Below are 19,593 nucleotides of genomic sequence, written 5' to 3'. Positions count from 1 at the left end.
AGAAGAGAATAGTGGGTAACTTGTTTCACCCACCTCTGTCCAATTCAAAAATAAGTATGTTGGACTTGTCCAAACAATGGACAATAACTTTGGAAATTAAACTTTGGAATTAAACAATAGTTTCACATCTTTCCTATGGAGACAAGAGCACTCGATCTTGTCCCCAGAGAGCAAAGACCAAACAGCACAGACTTGAATTTGGCCCACTATCATCCCAGCAAAGCTACTGTGTTCTGCACAGACGAGTCAGCCTGTGGCAGAAATCACGTCACCACCTCTTCCCTACGCTGCTAAGACACCCACGTGCGTGTTCCCACAGTTCAACTTTTCATCTAGTTGACGTGGCTTAAACTTTTCCGTTCCCTGTCTCTACTAAAAGTGTTCATTTGCAACCTGAGAGAGGAAGGATGAGATCAAAACCATTTGCATCCAAGAGGTGCTGAGATACAGGGGCCAGAAAAGAGCCTGCAGAACCAAATTATCCTCTTAGCCATCTTTCAAATATAAAAATGCACAAATACTCAAAATAGAGAAGGATTTTTAAAAACTCTAAAAATACCGCAATGCACACATCTGCATAGAGGGGACATAAGTTAACCATTAATGAGAAAAAATGAAAGGTTTAAGGCGTTGTGGTTAAAAGTAGGGGTCCTCTCAGCATGTTCTGTGATTGACTGCCATATAGTCCCCGACCTTGCTTGTCATCATTACTAAGATAAAATGAAGGACACACAGCAATTACCTTTCTAGGTGTTGCAAAGTTGCATGTGGAATTGCACAGACACATAGCTCTGTTTAAAGGCCTGCCCTTTTCTAGCAGTTAAAAACTAGGCTAGCCAACCAATCAGAAAGTAAGCCTATAGCCTTAATTCCCCATTAAGTGCATAATTATGTATTATATCTTCATACGCTAGGAGGTGGTCTTCAGAGATGAGCAGCATATAAAAGATTAAAGCCTCCAGATTACACAGACGTGCTTTTAGTATCTTTAATGCACTTGACCAAATTCAGATGAGTTCTGTGTTTCCTACAGAGCATCGTTACTCTTGTAACGTCTTGTTATATACACTGCTAAAGGGGAAAACACAGGCTGAATCTGTTCCTTGTGCTCTTGCATCTGTCCCTTGTAGCAATATGTCGTCTCCTCTCTCATACCTAAACTGAAGGAAAGGATGGTTAAGGTGTCTGAGAAAGACTCAGGAGCTTTGGTACCCTTTCGGTAGTTCAAGCAGTCAGAACAGATTAACTCATGTGTACTTAAGAGTCATTTACAACAATAAAAAATTTGGCTTAAAAATGTCTTCATACAGTGGACAGCCACAACTCCCAACACGGGTATGTAACGTATCAGAGATGCATACTGGAGGGCATCGCTAGCATTCCTGGATGAGGTGTCTCCCTCCTTGCAGGATCTAGGACTCAGTCCTGGGTATGCAATACTACCGTACATGAGCTACTTCATCTGATGAGCCTTCAGCCTGCTGCAGTGTGGCAAATTTAAGACCTCTGATTTTTTTTTAAATAGAGGATTTGCAATCGTAGCTAGAAGGGCTATTAATTTAGCTCTGCCACTAAAGACTATTATAACAAGGTCATTTATCAGTTCTGCTGAATAGGTTTAATAACGCTCTTTAGAAAATTACAGGACAAAACGAGGATAAAATTACCATAGCATTCATTTGAGATTTGAAGACTGGACTTACGTGAAGCCAAATATATCTCTGGAAGCCTCAATGCTTTGTATTATAAGACATTGCTACATGTTTTTCTTTATCTTCAAAGTCTTACATGCTTTTAGGTGTCAGCAAACGATGATAGTATTGACTGATGAACACAACCATCCAAGATCTAGTAAGTCCTCCTGATCTGCATCAAGCTGTCCACAAAGCATTGTCTCACCTCAGTGAGCAGAACGGAGGCACAAAGAGGGAGAGGCAGAAAGCCCACCTCACGCAGCAAGCTGCGGGCTGATGGGAGAACAGAAACCCTGGCTGCTCCATGGACAGATAATCCAGGGCCAATCTGTTTCTTTCACCGCTGGACAACACTTAAAACTTCACAGCCAGAAAGAACTTGTGCAATCAGCTCTAAAGCTTGAAACCAATCCTCAATTACCCAACTGCAAATCTGAAGTAATCCCCAATTTTCAGACTTACTCTGGATTTGCAGTGGTTTTAGTGAGATCAAACTCTCGCCCAACAAGAATTTAGAGCTTGAAATGAAAACCAGAAGGAAGGATCAGGCACTTACTGGTGAAGGTTATGTTGAAGCCTCTCTTCTCCATGGAGTGGTCGGTCTGGAACTCCAGCCTAGCTACGTGACCACTGCTGGTCAGAGAGGAGGGGATCTGGTTTCCTGAGAAGGTCCCCAGCACCGGAGATTCAGCAGTCCCACCATCCTTCACGGCTAGGAAATCAAACTGAGGCTCCACATCAAAATCATTGAAAGCCAAGTGAATTCGGCTCTCGGGTTTAGCTATAATTAACCAAACACAGTGCAAGCTGCTTCCATATTCTTCAGGGTAGTTTGGTGACAGCACATTCCCAGATGGAGTGGTGAAGTTGAAAAAGCAGGAAACTGCAATAAGAAATCACCATCAATCATGCAGCACAGTGCTCCTACAAGCTGCTCTGTCACATTCCCCCCTGCCCTTATCCCTTCAGCCAGGTTATTCCTGCAAATTCCCAATCGCTTTGCTTCTCAGAAACGATTAAAAAAAGGAAGGGCTCAGTGCTCCATTCACTGCGAGATGTCAGTGATTTATTTGCATGAGGAAGAAGTGACTTCAAAGCAGTCTCCAAGTCCCGGTTTTGGTTGATTTTCAATTTTCCAGCCTAGCACAGTACTGCCCCTTTTTTCAATAGCGCGCTTTCGTACATCTGTGTAAGCTTTGTGCCACGCACAGTGGAGCACGGGTTTCTTTTACTGCAGGAAGAAACTGTCACTCAGCCAGGGGGGATTTGGTATTTTGCAGGTGAATTCTCCTCCATATCCCTGAGAGGAAGCCTACACAAGAATCAAATGTGTGACTACAGCTAGTGCAAAACAAAGTTAGCGCTAAATGAGGTAGACTTTGTAGCAACGTCTTCTGTTGCGGACACAACTCAGCACAACTGACAAAACCCGAGATAAGGAATCAGCTCAGCTGTTACCCCGTGCAGACATCCAGGCTCCTCTGCTGCTATCCGTACCCAAGCTTTTTAGTGTAAAGTGCTGGGTGAACTGCAGATGCACTTCTGAGTGCAGTGCAGACTTTTCAGGATTTGCTTAAAAAAAATCTGCACTTTTGGTTTACCTTTCTGTTTGCTAAACGCAATTTTCACCCATGCTCCTCAACAGATGTAACTGCGCCCGGGCAGTCCCACTGCATTTAGAGAAACTCCTCACATTCAGGCCATCCCCATCCTATATTAAATATTTGTACAATACAGCAATAAATTGTCAACTCCTTTGAGAAGGAGCTGTGAGTCAAGTGCTTTTGTCTATCTCCTTGGGCAGCTGTTTACACCCGTGCCAAACGAGCGCTGAAAAGTGAAAGCTGCTGTTTGGGTTTGGTAGCGACTTTGCTGCACTGGGCAAGGAACAGCCCGAGAACCTTTCCAAGCTTCCCCCAAGTGCCAGGGGCTTGGGACAACCCAAAGCAAGCACCGGCAGGCTGCAATCTGCAGCCCAGGCGTAGGGGCAGCTCCCCTTCCCATTACAAATAAATCACTGACTTCTGCTGGGCTACCACGTTACCAAAAAGAGGCATCAAACTAGACCGCCATTCCCATGAAAACAATTAAAACCAGTCTTAAAATGAAGTTGAGGGGAAGAGTGCATATGAAAAAAATCTTCAGCTCTCAAGGGTTTTCAATATATACTGTATTTCAGCTGACAAGGTCCATTAATTTGAAAATGCAATGCTGCCTTTAAGTGGTACCTACCCCATGGTTTTGGTATTTTATATACGTATGCTTTACTCATCTTTTTCCCCCACCATCACCCTTGGTAAAATCCATTACTTGGAAGATACATCTCACTAATTCCTGGCAAAAGGACATCGCACAGGAGATGAGACTGGTTTTAGTTTGGCACTTACACAATTATTTGGTTCAACGCTCACCCTCCCTCTGTTATTTTCCCCTTCTGTCTTCCTTCAACACTTAATGGTTTCAGATCAAATAAGATGGACGTTACCATGACGTTATCAAGGCTAAGAGCTACACAATCTATTTCCTGCTCTCAGCAACAAAGAGGACAGATTAAAAGAAAACAAACTGCAAAATATCCTCAGGATTTTGGCTCTTTACTAGATGCCAAAACATCAAGGGATGCCGTCAAATAATTGTCAGCATAAGCTCAGTATAATCTGCCTAGGAATAGTTACCGAAAATAAATGCATTCACACAGAGAAACATCTTAGCAGTAGGAACCCCTCACAGGAGCTAGGTATCTCCTATAAATTTTTAAATCCAAAGCGGTAAATTGGCATTCATACAGGACCTACAGTATCACACAGCCAGCAACACCGAGGCACAAGTTGCTAGCGCAGCTATTACGGCACAGTGCTGGTGGCTCATTTCAGGAAATAACAACAACAAAGAACTTGCTGACAAAAGAAAGAAAAGCAGAGTGAGGGAAGAATATAAAATTAACCTTTGCTAGCTAAAACAAAATGACAGATTAAAAAGTAACAGATAAAAAACACCAGAAGTCTCCACTGCAGGGAAGTAAATGAAAATTTCAATTTTCCATAAAATAATAAGTATAGGAGACAGCCAAGTTGCAGGCTCTAGGACAAGGGCCACTGTCGCACGCATCCGTGCCCCAAGCCCGTGGCAGGGCACCAACAAACGAGCTCTCCTTGGTGCAGCGGGGAGCTCGGCTTCACCTCCCAGAGGGTCACCATCCCTGCCAGCGGGTCAGGGGCATGTCCAGCCCAGGAAGCAACAACTGATCCAGAAGGTTCATTAACAAGATCATGGCACCTGTGATATGAAGATTTTCTTTATCTTTTTAAGCCAGAGAGGTTTTTCTTCAGCGTGAAAGGGGGTTTTTGGTCTGGGGCTGCACTGGACAGAGCTGGCACCGGGATGCACGCCAGCCTCTCTGCTTTCTCAGAAGTGTTTTGCTGGACACTCGGATAAAAGCAGAAGCTGTTTAACAGTATGTCACAGACAGTGAAATGTGCTATCAGAACAAAGATGATAGTACCCAAGAAAGGTGGAAGACAGCTGAGCGCTACCTGTCTCATGCTGTTTTGTGCATCCGAGACAGTCAGGAGCAAAGTGCCCCCGAGGAGCGAGCAGTCATTTGAAACATGACAGACAGACGTCAGCCCTGCTGCCTGCAGCCTGTCTGTCAGGATCACTGAGGTAGGAATATCCGTGACTCTGAGGCCTTGAGCTAAGAGATTTAAATTAGTATTTATTATGGTTGTTCTTAAATGTTATGAGAGGACATTTCATTATGTGCTTAGCATAGGTTCAAATTTATAAGCCTATGCTGATCTTCGTCAATAATTATTACTACAGATCAAGTACTGCAAAAGCAATAAGAAAAAGCCCTTTATTAAATACAGCAGAATAAATCACAGCAAAACTCAGTAGAAACAGAGTACCTAACAAAGCCAGTGAGACCCGTCATGAATGAATAAGTACAAGATATTTATTCAAGTCATCACAAACATTATCAAGATTCTGCATTCATTTAGAGCAGTCAAACAGGAAGAAACAGCTCGTTGCTTCTTGTCTTAGAAAGTCGAGTGGGACACATGGACAGTGGGGCACTGCCCCTCATGCCACAGCCCAGTGTGAGATGCTCATGGCCAAGCCGAACACGGAGGCATCTGAGAGTTATTCACCAGCACAGCTGCTTGTTTCTGTGCTTTCAGCCAGGAGCAATTTTTGCATTTGCCTGGTCAGTCTAAGCACAACTTGCTTCTCTCTTCTTCTGCCTTCAAAAGATCCTGCCTCCTCACAGATTATCTCGCTTCTCCTGCAAGGCATGCCTGGTGGCCCCAGACACTCCATCTCTGCTCATCCTGCACGTGAGAATCCAGGGCTGATCCCGGGGAGAGGGCACACCTGCAATGCATGGGAACAGGAAAGGCACCAGGTTCAGGGGCTGAAAACCAAGCAGGGAATCACTGCAATAATTTCAGTCTCCATGGAAACAAAAAAAAAAATCCTGACTTCTCAGCTTTCAGATATCATTCCCACAAACTCTGACCACTTGGGAGAGAGCTTGAAGACAGTAACGGATTTTCTGCCTTACCTCTCCTTTTTAAGAAGATCCCTCCTCTAGGCACAGCTTGCTGATGGACTGGAAAAACAGGACCTCAGCAGGAGCCTGGTTAATAACCAGCGTGCCTCACTTGGGGAAGCATACATCCCGAATAGCTAACAGAGCTGGAAGCTCAGGGCACTGTTCAAGCCACGAAGCAAAGTGCTTTACATTTTGTATTCTCCTCTTCTGTATCTGCTGTTTCAATAAACACATCTGCATCACAATGCATTTTCCTTCTTAAAACCCTGAGGTACCAACAGGGCAAGTGGGAGGTGAGGGAAAGGAGTCTAGAGCAAATATTAACTGGCAGAAATTTTTTGTATTTCAAAGCAACAAACTCTTCAACTTACTCTGATGGAATAGCTGTCACTGCCAGCATGCGGCTAACCGGGGGCGGGAGAGCAGGTATGTTAAGAATAATGTAAAATAGGCAGGGTTTGGGTACCAGATCTTGAGGAAAATATCATCAGTGAACTTAAAACAGACTGTACAGGAGCCTCCGTGCACACAGAAGAGCGCTACAATACCAAAGTGGGTTTTGTTTCTACCCACTCAAAACAGGAACAGTGATCGGGTTATGTGGAATACGAAAAGTTTCTTAAACTTACTGGAAGATGCCGATCCCCTCTAGGGCAGCGTTGGGCTGCTTGTCTGCCAGGGTTTCTGCAGCCATCCGTTATTCAGGAGGTGCTCCAGGGCTTCTGTACAAAGACAAGATCCTTTCCTGTGTGTCCCTGCTCATTTTAAGGAAACTCTCCCTCTCCCGGCAGTCTCTCTTGGGAATCGGTGGCAGTGTCCACATGAAGACGGAAGTTTAATGGTCACTTTTTGGCAAAAGCCCCAAAGCAGTCTAGCGGTCTCGTTATCTACCTTTCCCGTTTTGCTCCTTCGTGGTTTAGCAGAGCATCCTTCCTCTGCTGCAGCACTCGGAGCCGTCTGCCAACCGCTGCAAGACATTTGTCTCCTGCAGGCTGGAAGCTGCAACAGGCTGGGACTGGACTTAACTCTCCACACAGTCCCACAGTCTCGGCACACTGAGTGCATGAAGGATGACTGCTGTAACACCAGAAAGGGCAAGGCACCCCCGAAGCGTGTAACTGCCATTGGGGTGACGGCAGCTGCACACCAGTGATTAAGTGCAGCAGAGGGTGTGTGGGCAGGTTCAGCCACACGTGAAGCTCTGCTCGTGGGGAGCAGTGGAAAGAGCCTTAAAAGATAAACTTGCACACGTCAACTCCACCTGCAAATTGGAAATGTCCCATTGCAGCGTTCTCAAACACCAGCCCCACATGTAAAGCATTAAAGTAAAATAAGGCACGCGTAAGGGAACTTCTCTGCAGATCAGATTGAAGATGGCAACATAACACACACCACATTCCCGTTTTCTAGATACAGAGATAGGGGAAGGTGACAGAGACAACCTCCTTGCCTGATAAAACCAGTAAGTGTCACTTCAGATTCAGACTCATATAGAGAAGCAACCCATCATGCTGAACAACTGCTGTCAGGAATATGGACAGATGCCTTGGCACAGGACAGCTCATTTATAGCAGCATGAAACCCTATCAGGGTAACACTTCAACTGATTCAATCAGTAAAATAACAAGCATGGAGACAACCCAACAAACTGCATCCTCCCGATCAGCGCTGAGAGAGCAGCTGGGAGCACCTCTGGCGAGCTGCATGCACAGCGATGTGGCCTGACACCGCTGTGAAGTGGTGTCACTTCCACCCTCTAGCCTTATCGCTGCAACCTTCTTGCTGAACCTGGCTGACTGCACAAGTACCCCAAGCGATTTGTTAGAAACCAAGAGAACACACGGAGCAGCAGGTCGCAGCAGGAGACTGTTTCTTCTGGCTCTACAAGTGCTAGACAGAACTCACTGACAAAGTAACACCAAGGAGAAAACAGGCTCTGGTTCGACCCAGGTTGACATCAGCTTTCCTTAGATATAGACACACCAAGGGAAACGTCGCAACTCAGTTGACAAGTGGCATGCTGGAAGATGTGCAGCTTGTTTGAGACAACTCTCAAGGAAGAGCAGAAGGGACTGGTTAAGCAGCCGCCTTTTAAAGTCACAGAATGGAAAATGTTCATACAGGTTACACCAAAAAAATGCCCGGGGAGTGCGTGGGGGACAATTAAAACACAATTAATTGTAATTAAGAAGGTGCTTAAGTGCATTCCTGGCCAGCACAGCACTTAAGCACGTATGTCTACTTAAGCAAACATTTAAATCTCGGTGCTTTGATAAACTGCGGCTGCAATGCAGAACAAGGGCTTTGAGGGAAAGCGCCCTGCTTAATTTTAAGAACAGAATGGTCTTACATGGCTGCAACTGTGAAACAAGGTTGTTAACAAAAGCTACAAATCCCCCACGTATATAGAGATCATGGTAATCCTGCCTTCATTTAATTTGCTTCCCTTACTGCCAGAAAAAGACTGGATCTCAATGGCTCGGGGGAACAGGCTGCAGATAAGGAGCATTTCACCACCGATTTGCTGCTCTGAACCCAACTCAGATCAAGGGCAAGCAGAAGGTGTTAATGGGTCCTGAGGACACACATCTGTTGCACAATGTAGAAACCATCTAAGCCCTGGAAGTGGCCTCAGCAGGCAACGAGCCCGTTTCTTGGCCAGCTTTCAGCTGCACAGATGGAGGATGGGACCAGCTGCTTTGCAGAGGTCAGAGTTGACATGTTTTGGTAGGTTAAGGTTAGCCACCAGCTTCCTTTCCCAACTTGTCTGGCAGAGATAATTAGAATGTGTCTCTGCCATTACATCAGGAAAATCACAGCAGCATGCTTCATAAAAGCATCAATCAAAACAAACCAACACCAACCTCCCCCTCCCTCCCCCCCCCAAAAAAAAAACCCAACCCCAAAACACACAGCAAAACAGCTTGGAAAAAATAAAATTAATAGAATCCCTACACTTCTTCCAAAACCCACTAAAAGCAAGTGCATCTACAAGCAGATAAACAAGTCCAATGTTAGCTAGAAAAAAGAAAACCTGTTTACAGCAGGAGGGAGAAACATTTTGTGAGTTAACATAAACTGTTCCATCAGCACTGCAAAAAGTGAGAGGAATTAAGAATAAAAGAAATAATATTAAGAGCACACAACGGATCAGGTTTCACTGGAAGAATGCGCGCCTATGCTACAGTTCAGAAATCCAAACAACTCCCTTATAATGAAAAAGTATCAATTCCTTTAAAAGAAAATTTTCTAGTATTTCTGATTAAGGAATTATTGGACAATAAAGGATCATTCTGATCATCTTCTCTGTCCACCTCAATACAGACTATGAAACAATTCCTCCCTCCTACAGGTCTCCAGAAAGGAGTATCCAATCTCAATTTATAAATGTTTAGGTATGGAGAACCCACCGCTGCCTTCAGTAGACTACTCCAAGGGTTAACTACTCTCTCTGTTAAAAAGCTATTATTTTTTAAAAGGCAAACTATGCTTTTATCACTGCTAACTTAAGAGACACACTTTTCTCCAAATTACTCTTCATAGGGAAGGCTCCAAAAGGTTGCAGTGAATAGTGGGCAGGAAAGAAAGAAAGAGGAGGAAGAAAGAGGAGGAAGAAAGAGGAGGAAGAAAGAGGAGGAAGAAAGAGGAGGAAGAAAGAGGAGGAAGAAAGAGGAGGAAAATAGTGACCAACTGACAATTTAATTTAGAGCTAAATGAAAAACTTGTCAAGTGACAGGAAATTCCATGGTTCTGTTCAGTACATTGCTGGGAAAACACCTATAGCACTTTGCATTTCCAGCTGCTAATCCTGAATGTCTGTACCAGACAGTGCACACAGAAGGTTAACCACTCGGCTCAAAACCAAGATTTGCAATCTTTGCAAAGAGGAGCTAAGATTATTCGGCAGGTATAATAGGCCAATATGGGATTAACAATAAAAGGAGTAATTACCACTAAGGAGAAGAGAGATTTTATACTGCTATTAAGGAAAATCAGATGTTTAAAAGACTGGAAAAACGCACAAAATCTTAATGCCTCCAAAGAGGATGACTGTTAGTGCTGCACACCTGTGTGGAAGGACGGGGGATCCTGGCCTGTGCCAACCTCCTAATGGAGCCAACTCAAAGACACCTCTCAATAACACAAAGGATTTCATCGGTGCGCAGTTTGGTCTGAGAGAGTCGACGCACCATTTGCAACAGGACAACACAGATCTCCAGTGTTAGCGGGCACAGCGCTGCTTCTTCACAGCGTTCCTGCATGTCACAGCAACCGTGAGCAAATCGGCAAGGAGAAATGGGCTGCGGTTGAGGTTTTCAAGTGAACAAGAAGGGAAGAAAGCATAACATCTGCTCTGAAGTCAGAGAAGAAAATGCACAATTTAACATAATTTCAATTGGAAATGCTTTGGGAAATGCCTTCTGCTCTGTTTAGAGGAATATTATGCATGACTACTGCTCTAAGCAGGTCTCTAATACAAAGAGAGTTTACGATAACACAACAAAAAAAGTCACTGGAAACTAGTGGAGATCCCAAAGCAAGACCAGAGCAACACAAAGACCCCTGTAATGACTTATCAGATCAATGGATGTAAAGTGTCCAGAGGCATCCAGAAGTACTCTGCAACAGCACAACTCAAGTGACGGCCCCTCCATTTAAACATACGCACACGTATACACATACACACGCGTGCACGTATCTATGCCTAGCCTTTGTGGAGTTGCAGTCAAGTGACACCAAACAAATACCCCTCAATTGAGTGCAGAAACCTCCACCCTCAGGTTTGCTTGATGCATTGCAATCAGAATGTACATACTGTTTTATTTCACTATGTTTTGTTTACCTTTAGAACATGTGACGGGTCCAGAAAACTTGAAGCTTGCAAGTCTGAGATCAATGAACTAAAAACTTTTATCAGAAAATAAGTTGTTCTCAGAAATTACTCTCCCAGAGCAACCAGCAGAAGATAGTTAAAACAAGGCAAAAACTTTGCCTTTTTATTCAGACGGTTACAAAGGACATGTATTGTCATGACTGTTTACGCCATAATCTATCACGTAAAATGACGGCACTGCTTCGCGCAAGTCAACCATTTAGCTAAAGGTGCAGGACTGAAAAGTCAGGAGTTGTAGGTCGCAGGCCCGCAGGGGCAGGGCTGCAGGCATGAGGAGGAGGAGGGAAGGGAAGGGGAGCTGCTGGAGAGGAATAGCAAAGAACCTTGTAAGACTTACTGAACTGCTGCAGAAACCATCTGAGAGCGCTATCCCCCTGCAAAGGGGATGTTAGCTCTTCCTTTCCTTAGCAAGGAAACATAAACCTTGGGAAACAAATTTTGATCATAGAAAATGTTTTGTAGCATGGCCTTCCGCTGCAATAGTTCACATAAAATGCAGATAACAAATTTTTCCCTACTATACATGAGTATGTTTAAACAGTAATTCCAACCATGTATTTGAAAGTTATGGCACTACTGAAACGCGCTGCTCCCCAACTACGCCTATCCAGACTTCCCTCATCATTCTCACTGCAGTAACTGAACAGCTCACCAGCTTCCCATTATAGCTGTAATTACGGGCCAGTTCCCCATTCATAAGCTTAATAATCTCCTCAGCCACAGGTAACTGTAGACTTCAGTTAGAGTATTATAACCCTTGTGAGTTCCTACCATCAGAGCACAAACTTCATCTAAGTAGCACAATGGTTTTCCTTAGCTAACATCTTCCCACATGACACCCCCTAAGCCCATTTTGCCATCCTTCAAGAATTCAAGAAAACTGAACATAGCTCTGTACGAAAGCAATGGCTCAGGTTATCCTGGGTTATGAGAACGGCCTTAGCCTTTGACAGACATCACAGTTCTGTAACTTTGAAAATGCAAGTGTCAGAGCGAACGACAGTAACTACAAAGCCGATTCAAGCACTATGAGGTGCTGCAAAATAGGGAGAAAAAGAGGTCTTCAGTATCCAGTCATCACTGATACCCGGACAGCCACATTGCACAGAAGTAGACACCAAGCTCAGAGCATAGACAGATGGATGATTGTGCTACCCCATCCAGCAACAGTGCTCCCAGGCATCTCAGAACAGCAGAGGTAATCTGAACATACACGGCAAGGCCAGGGATCCCTTGCTTAGTAAGGGGTTTGCAGAAGATACGCACTAAAAGTCTCGCAAAGTTTCTCAAGTGCCTCTATGCGCTCACCCTGGACAGCTAAGGGATGCAATGACAACAGGATGAAGATGGAAGGTCTGTTATCATGAAGGCACAGACAGTCACAAATTAAGAACCCGTTGCAATAAGCAGATGCATTACTTAAATGGTTTGTGTTGCTTTGTCATCAAAGCCCCAGGAAATGAGTTCTCCACAATAAATTCTGTCTGCTCATAAATCATTTGCTCAGGACAGCAGGATGCACCATAGCGCGCTCTTTAATCTCCTTCTGCATTTGTCACACATTTGTGGCCAGAATCAGAAGCACTGAATTGTTTGCATATTCCAACTACTAGCACATAAATCAGGTTACCTTATTTTCCCACCTCATGCCCAATACATGTAATGGTCTCCCAACATTTACAGAGAGTTGTTACTAATCCCACTACAGATTTCATGCCAGGTTACACATTTTGTTGTATAACCTCTTCTGATTCATGCACACTAACATGATGCTGTCTAGAATAAAAGCAGGGGAGTAAGGGTATAGAGAGAGATATGAAATACTTTTTCCACTACCTACATGTTGCCTTGTTGATTCATAAATATCTAAAGCTGGAGGGCCACAGAGAACAGAATACAATGGAATTATTTTAACTACAAGATTCATGCCTGTGCTGTGCTTCACACGGACTGCTGACTGGGGCTTGATTTTCAGTATCCAACTACAAAAACATGATTCTACTTTACTGGACAGTCTCCTTTCTGTACTACTATGATCCAGTCCTCCCACGCTGGGGACAAACAATGGGTTTAGTCTCACTGCAAACTGTCAGCAAGGACCTCAATTGAACCATCAGCTGTTCAAATTCACCTGAATGGAAAAAAAAAAAACAAACCAAACTTCTGATGCTAAGCACAGAAACAGTCTAACACTTCCCACTTCAAAAACCACCAGGGAAACTCCATTTTCCTCATCACCATCTTTAGCTGATTTGCTTACAGAGAAAACCAAGTAGGAAAGGAGTCATGGCATCCGGAAAAGGCAAAACTCAAAGTAATTGCTTCCCTTCCCCAAACAGACATTCTCAAATGCTTAAATTAGTGTTTGAAAAGAAAGGCACTTACTTGAAACCGTTTCCCACATTCTCCCATAAATTGCCAGTGTAGGGATGCTAACGTCCCTGCTTCTCCCACAGCTCCTGAAGAACCCAGATTCAGCTCTGAAGTAACAGGGTTTGCTCCCCCCAAGCTGTGTAAGTGTAAGCTCTTTGGTACGGATCAAGTCCTGCCACGCTACAAACGATCATTTTGTACTGGAGTATCTAACACCAGCATATCTATTTATCTGCATAGTGAATACACACTTCTAAAAATTAACATTTCTGTTTTCTCTCTATCCATTTTCCCCACACTTTTGTCCTCTGTCTGTTGCTCAGCTGAATTTTCCCTTCCTATTTTTTGTTAGGTTCAGTCTCACTCCCCTACATCATAGTATCTGTTCAAAGGCACAGACTTCAACATATCCAAGTAAGTGGAGATGAGACAAAAAGAAGAGTTTGCTTGTCACCAATTGGGGAAAATATAGATACTTTTGTGAGTTTTGGTAATGTTCAAATACAACATTGTTGTATTTGACCAGAGGGTAATGGTCAACAGCTCAATGTCCAGATGGAGATTGGTGACGAGTGGCATCCCGCAGGGGTCCATACTGGGACCGGCGCTGTTTAATATCTTCATCAGTGACATGGACAGTGGGATCGAGTGCACCCTCAGCGAGTTGGCAGATGACCCCAAGCTGAGTGGTGCGGTCGACACGCCAGAGGGACGGGATGCCATCCAGAGGGACCTGGACAAGCTCGGGAAGAGGGCCCGTGTGAACGTCATGAGGTTTAACAAGGCCAAGTGCAAGGTCCTGCACCTGGGTCGGGGCAACCCCCAGTATCAATACAGGCTGGGGGATGAAGGGATGGAGAGCAGCCCTGCCGAGAAGGGTTTTCTGTTGTGGCCAACTTTTTCACAGAGTGCAGTGTTTGCTGTGGTCACTGAAATAGATTTTTACAGTCAACCAGCTCTGCTTTCAGTATGTTCTCTTTCCAGCACCCTGGGGGCGTTGTTCCAGTGTTTCTCTATTACCTCGGGAACTATTGAGTGAACAGGGAAGCGAGGTTGGGAGGTGAAGATAAAATAAGTTTCCATGGCTTGTAAGGAAATCTTAAGATAAGACTTCAAAGGCAATTCAGGAATCACCAACAGCCTGGGTGACCAAACTACTGCATATAAAGTGAGAGAGAAATGATACTTAGTTTCTTCCAGTGTCTGTCCCCATTCTCCTGCTGTCTTGTCTCCTCCCTGACCTTACCAGAGTCTGTCCCCTCCCTGGGGACAGACCTTTTAGCAGGGCCTGTTGTGACCGGACAAGGGGGAATGGCTTTAAACTAAAAGAAGGTAGATTCAGACTAGATATAAGGAAGAAATTTTTTACGCTGAGGGTGGTGAAACACTGGCACAGGTTGCCCAGAGAGGTGGTGGATGCCCCACCCCTGGAGACATTCCAGGTCAGGTTGGATGGGGCTCTGAGCAACCTGCTCTAGTTGAAGATGTCCCTGCCCATGGCAGGGCGTTGGACTAGATGACCTTTAAAGGTGCTTTCCAACCCAAACTATTCTATGATTCTATTCTATGATTGCTTCTGATTGAAGTTTCAGTCAATATAATAAAGCAGATTGCCCAGTACATCTTCAAAGGACAGTGAGGCCATTAAAACACAATGGAGACTGTGCATGTAACTCCCATTTACATCTGAAAATTTTATCTTTAGTCACTACTGAGAGCATAATATCCTATTTCTGCTGAGAACTCATGCAACAAATTAAAAATTGAGGTCCAGCAGCAGGGAGCCTGAGTATTGTCAGATAATGAAGGAAAATTAAGTGGCCAAAAATAGAATCACGTTTTAAGTTATTGTTTGGGTCCATGCCTCCTGTCTTGGACACCAAAGCCCTACTTTCCTTCCAGAAGGGATCTGAACCAGAACGCTGGGAGGGCAGAAGGGTAGAGCAAAGAGGGCGCATGGTCCCAGCGCAAGTCTAGATCTCCATCCAGATGCTGCTCCCCGCCGCACATCCCTTCTCTGCTGAGAGAAGGGCCAAACCAAACATTCCCCACGTGAGTCCCCACTTACTTCACAGAAGTGAAGCTGCAGCTTGGTGCCATCTCTGCCACCACGAGAACTTGCCCTATCCCGGGTACCAAGCACAGAGCACAAACGTACTGTTTATGTGACCACCTCACCACACAACGAAGATATTTTAGAGCCGTCTCCTCACTGACTTACAAACACAAACTGGTTTCTGAGCAGACCACTGGCTACTCTTTTGGCAGGTAATTGTTTTCTGTCCCTTCAACTCAAAGGCAGGCTGGCACTCAAACTTCAAACTGTCCCCGTGGCGAAATGTGGATCCTTCTCTCCTGCCGTAGGCTGGGATCCCAGGATCACCGCAGCTCCCTTGGTCAATCTCTGAAAAAAAGAAAACAAAAGTTGCATGGCAGGAAGGCTCTGACGCCGAGCTGGCGCAGTGCCTGCCGTACATCTGCGCTGCGTGCCGCTTGCCAGCGCTCCGGCAAAGACATCGCATCCCCGAGGGAGCACCGGTCCCCTCTGCACCATCTCACACAGGAGGGGGGTCAGCAGTGGCGCAGAACGCAGCCAAGATCTGTCTTTAACACATGAATTTACCACTGTCACTGAAAGGCCCTCCTAACAACCCCTCCTAACTGCTTCCTCATCCTTAAATTAATCACAACTGAAAATGAAATGAATTTTAAATGAAAAATAGAGCGATACCCACAGAGATCCTAGTCTGCATCTGCTTCAAGGACTTCTTCTGAAGCAGACAGACCACGTGTCACTAAAGGGGACCTTCAGCACTCTTTGGCAAAGAGGATACGGTTGGGGTGTGTTTGCTGGGTTGCGATGTCCTGCTGCCTCCCCCTCCCTTCCTACCCCCATTTCCATTTCTCCGTGTGGTCCCGAAGCAGAGAGCCGACACCTTATTGCATGGAAACATACAGTTAATCTCTCGCTGCGCATGTATTTTGACTTCAGGTAAATCATGGACACAATTTTCTGTTATCTTCTGCTCTGTACAATTTCAAAAAGGCCCCCTGCTCTGTATCACTATTAGCTACAAAACCTCATTCCTTTACAGCCTCCTTAGTGCTCCCACACTGTTTATCTGCTTCACATTCATCTCATCTTCCACGTTCTCTAGTTTTTATCCCCATCATCTACGATCAGCCTCGCTGTCTTTTCTCCCCATTTTCAATTTCTTACACCGAACTGGAAACTTCTTTTATGACATTTTCTTTAGAGGAAAATCGCATAATCCGAGATTTGCATTACTCCATTTAATATTTCAATTTGGTTTGAATAACAACAAGCACCTCATTATTATTCTGACTCCAGGCAACTTAGATACAGGTGTATTTTGAATAGAATTCACAGCAAGGCACCTAGTTTCTGCTACTGCTGTATGCATCTTGAACGAAAAAGTCACTGCCAGGTAATGACGCATCACAAAAATAATTTAACATAAATTAATATTAAAGTTTTCATGAAATAGGTTTTTTTTTTTTGCCTGTCAGGGAAAACAGTTTGCCAGAATTCATGTACCTTCCTGCAGACCTTGAAAATCCAAATGTTTATCCAAATGTTTAAGATTTGTGCTTGCATATAAGGGACAAAAAAACCAGTTCAGATATTAAAGTAGCACTGAACTATACATTACTGTCAAAAAAAAAAAAGCAGGAGACAAATAGTGCGAATAACAGAAAGAAAATTCAGCTTTAAAACTCAAGAAACAGTAACAAGATCAAAGGGTAGCACGCGTATTTTAAACATGTATCACTGTGACCTGTCAGAGACACAGGAAACTGATACTGCTTTCTGCTACAAGTCAACAGCCTTTAAAAATTAATTTTTGTTATTCCTTTCGTTCTCACACCTCGTTGAAATACAGTACTAGCAAACACCACTGATGGCAAGCTGTCCTGCAGGGTGCCTTTCATCCAGCATCTCCAGTTCCTGCTGTCACTGAAGCCTGCGGTGTTGGGTGCCCCGGGGAAGGAAACGTTGAACGTCCCGGTACCACTCTGGTTGCTGACACTTGCTTAGAATGAGATGGACGCTAGTGTGTGTCACTCCAGCCATCTCTTAAAACAACGCACGCAGTGTTAAGGGCCAGGGTGAGCAATGCAGTCATCTCCCAGCCCACTTTGTACCCAGCACTGCCGGGGCCACGGGGAGCAGAAGTGCCAGCACTTCTCAGGCTACTCCTCCACGTTCAGAGGCTCTTACACCGAGAAGCAACAGAACTGTTTAACACACAGACACGCAACATATTCCTGCCCACTCCTGACTCCAGAGAGAGAGCCCTGCCCTCCTAAAGCCCATGGGAGTTTTGCCACTAGGTTCAGCAAGGCTAAGATTGCATCACCGACCTGAAGATCCTCCCTCTGCACGTATCTGTGGCTCTGGAGGGATGGTGGCCACGGGACCTCCGCCAAGGGGCTGCAGACAGACGTGCTAAGGAGCTCCAGCTACTGCAGAAGCCAAAGGGAGCTACAAGTGTTCAGCATATTCATTGCTTTTGTAAAATGAGGACATCTCAGGCTAACAGATACTCAGAAAAAAATGCAGCCAAGCAAAGAAAAATAAGTCCCTTTTGACCCTCTGCCGAGAAAGAATAAAAGGTAACACAGATGCTCTCAAGGTACTGATTGAATGGTCTCCTCCCTCACTTGTGAGCTTGTGCAGTCCTTTTCTGTCACACTGCAGAAGCCCAGCTGGAACATCTCTACAGACAGGGTGAAATCACAGGTGTAAGAATGGGAGAGAAATGAAGAATTAGAGCCCCCATTTTCCACCGTGCACGTGATCTCCTTGTTAGCAGGAGGCAAACAAAGCTAGCACATTTTATTACATTAGAGAGGTCAGAAAATGGAATTTCCATCCTGAGAAAATCCCCCGGTTCCTACATTTCTTTTCATACATAGCAAAATTAATGAAATATTTAGCAGAGCAGAAATTCTAAAAATGAGTGATTCAGAAATATCAAAGCATGTTACTTCAATAAGATTGAGACATTTCTCCTGATGAATGTTGAAGTAAAATCACTTCCACATTAGAATAATAAAAGTCAAAACTAAACAAGAACATCTAAATCAAGTGTTTTGACATTATTTAAATGAAACAAGTTGAAATGAATCTTTCAAAACTTCTCCATCAAATATTATATCATGCAGATAAGATTTTGACAAAACAGCATTTTCTAACAGAAAATGTTTCACCAGACATTTTTCATCAGCTGTTTATGCTATTTGTCTTCTGGCAGTGGGTGGGGAAACTGGGTCCCTTCGCTCGGCGCAGAGGAGGCAGCCCACACTTCCAGAGTGACTAACGACAGCGAGAACCTCAGCCCACGTGGAAAGGAGCTGGTTTGGGGAGCGCCAGGGCTCCGTCTCTGCTCCTCTGCACAGCTGCACAGGAACACCGCAGGCACCCAAAATGTAGGCCGCTCTTTTCTTGGGTTTCTGTGGGAATTTCTGCTCCTGCCTGACTTGGCTCTGAAGGAAAATGCGGATTTTGGAGCTGCACGCAAGCACTGCACTAGCAAAACTCCAGTTTCTGGAAAAAATATCCACAAGATGTGGGATTTGTGAGCCCTTAGAGACCATACCTGAGGAAAACACACAAATGTTACCCCTAGTCAGAAAAGACCCTCAATAATACACTTAACCTCACATACGCTATTTCACACATAAATTAACTTTGCTTGAACTAGTGAAAGCTAGTAGTGTTGGGTATGTATCTGAAGGAACCAGAACCAGGGTGTTTCTGTTGCCTAGTTCTTTTTGTTGACTCCAACAATGAGGAAAAAAGGATCTGAAGAGGAAACACAAGGAGTAGGAGGGAATAAACTAAGAAAGGCCCTTCTTTCTGCATATCTTTGCCACATCCCTCCCATCTAAAACCACTGTTGCAGGGCAAATGCAGAAACCGAATCTAGCAGGCTCATTAAAACCGTGTGGCATAACATCAAGTCACTCCCGCTAAGGTTTATATGAGACTTAAATACAAGTAACATGACCCTGAGAGCAGTTCAGGTCAACACATCATAAACTAAAAGCCC

The 19,593-nt window shown here is 44.5% G+C and overlaps 1 protein-coding gene across 1 annotated transcript in view; it reads right to left on the bottom strand.

Annotated features, from left to right (window-relative positions):
• The window catches only part of CSMD2 (CUB and Sushi multiple domains 2), a 308,935-nt gene that overhangs the window by 114,912 nt on the left and 174,430 nt on the right, over positions 1-19,593 (bottom strand). The window contains 2 exon segments of the mRNA XM_009333469.1: positions 2,251-2,577; positions 15,738-15,920. Of these exon segments, the coding sequence (XP_009331744.1) occupies positions 2,251-2,577; positions 15,738-15,920 (510 nt within the window).

This window comes from Pygoscelis adeliae, unplaced genomic scaffold, assembly GCF_000699105.1.
Source record: "Pygoscelis adeliae isolate BGI_AS28 unplaced genomic scaffold, ASM69910v1 Scaffold321, whole genome shotgun sequence".
Lineage (NCBI taxonomy): Eukaryota > Metazoa > Chordata > Aves > Sphenisciformes > Spheniscidae > Pygoscelis > Pygoscelis adeliae.
This window is presented reverse-complemented; position numbering and strand designations above follow the sequence as displayed.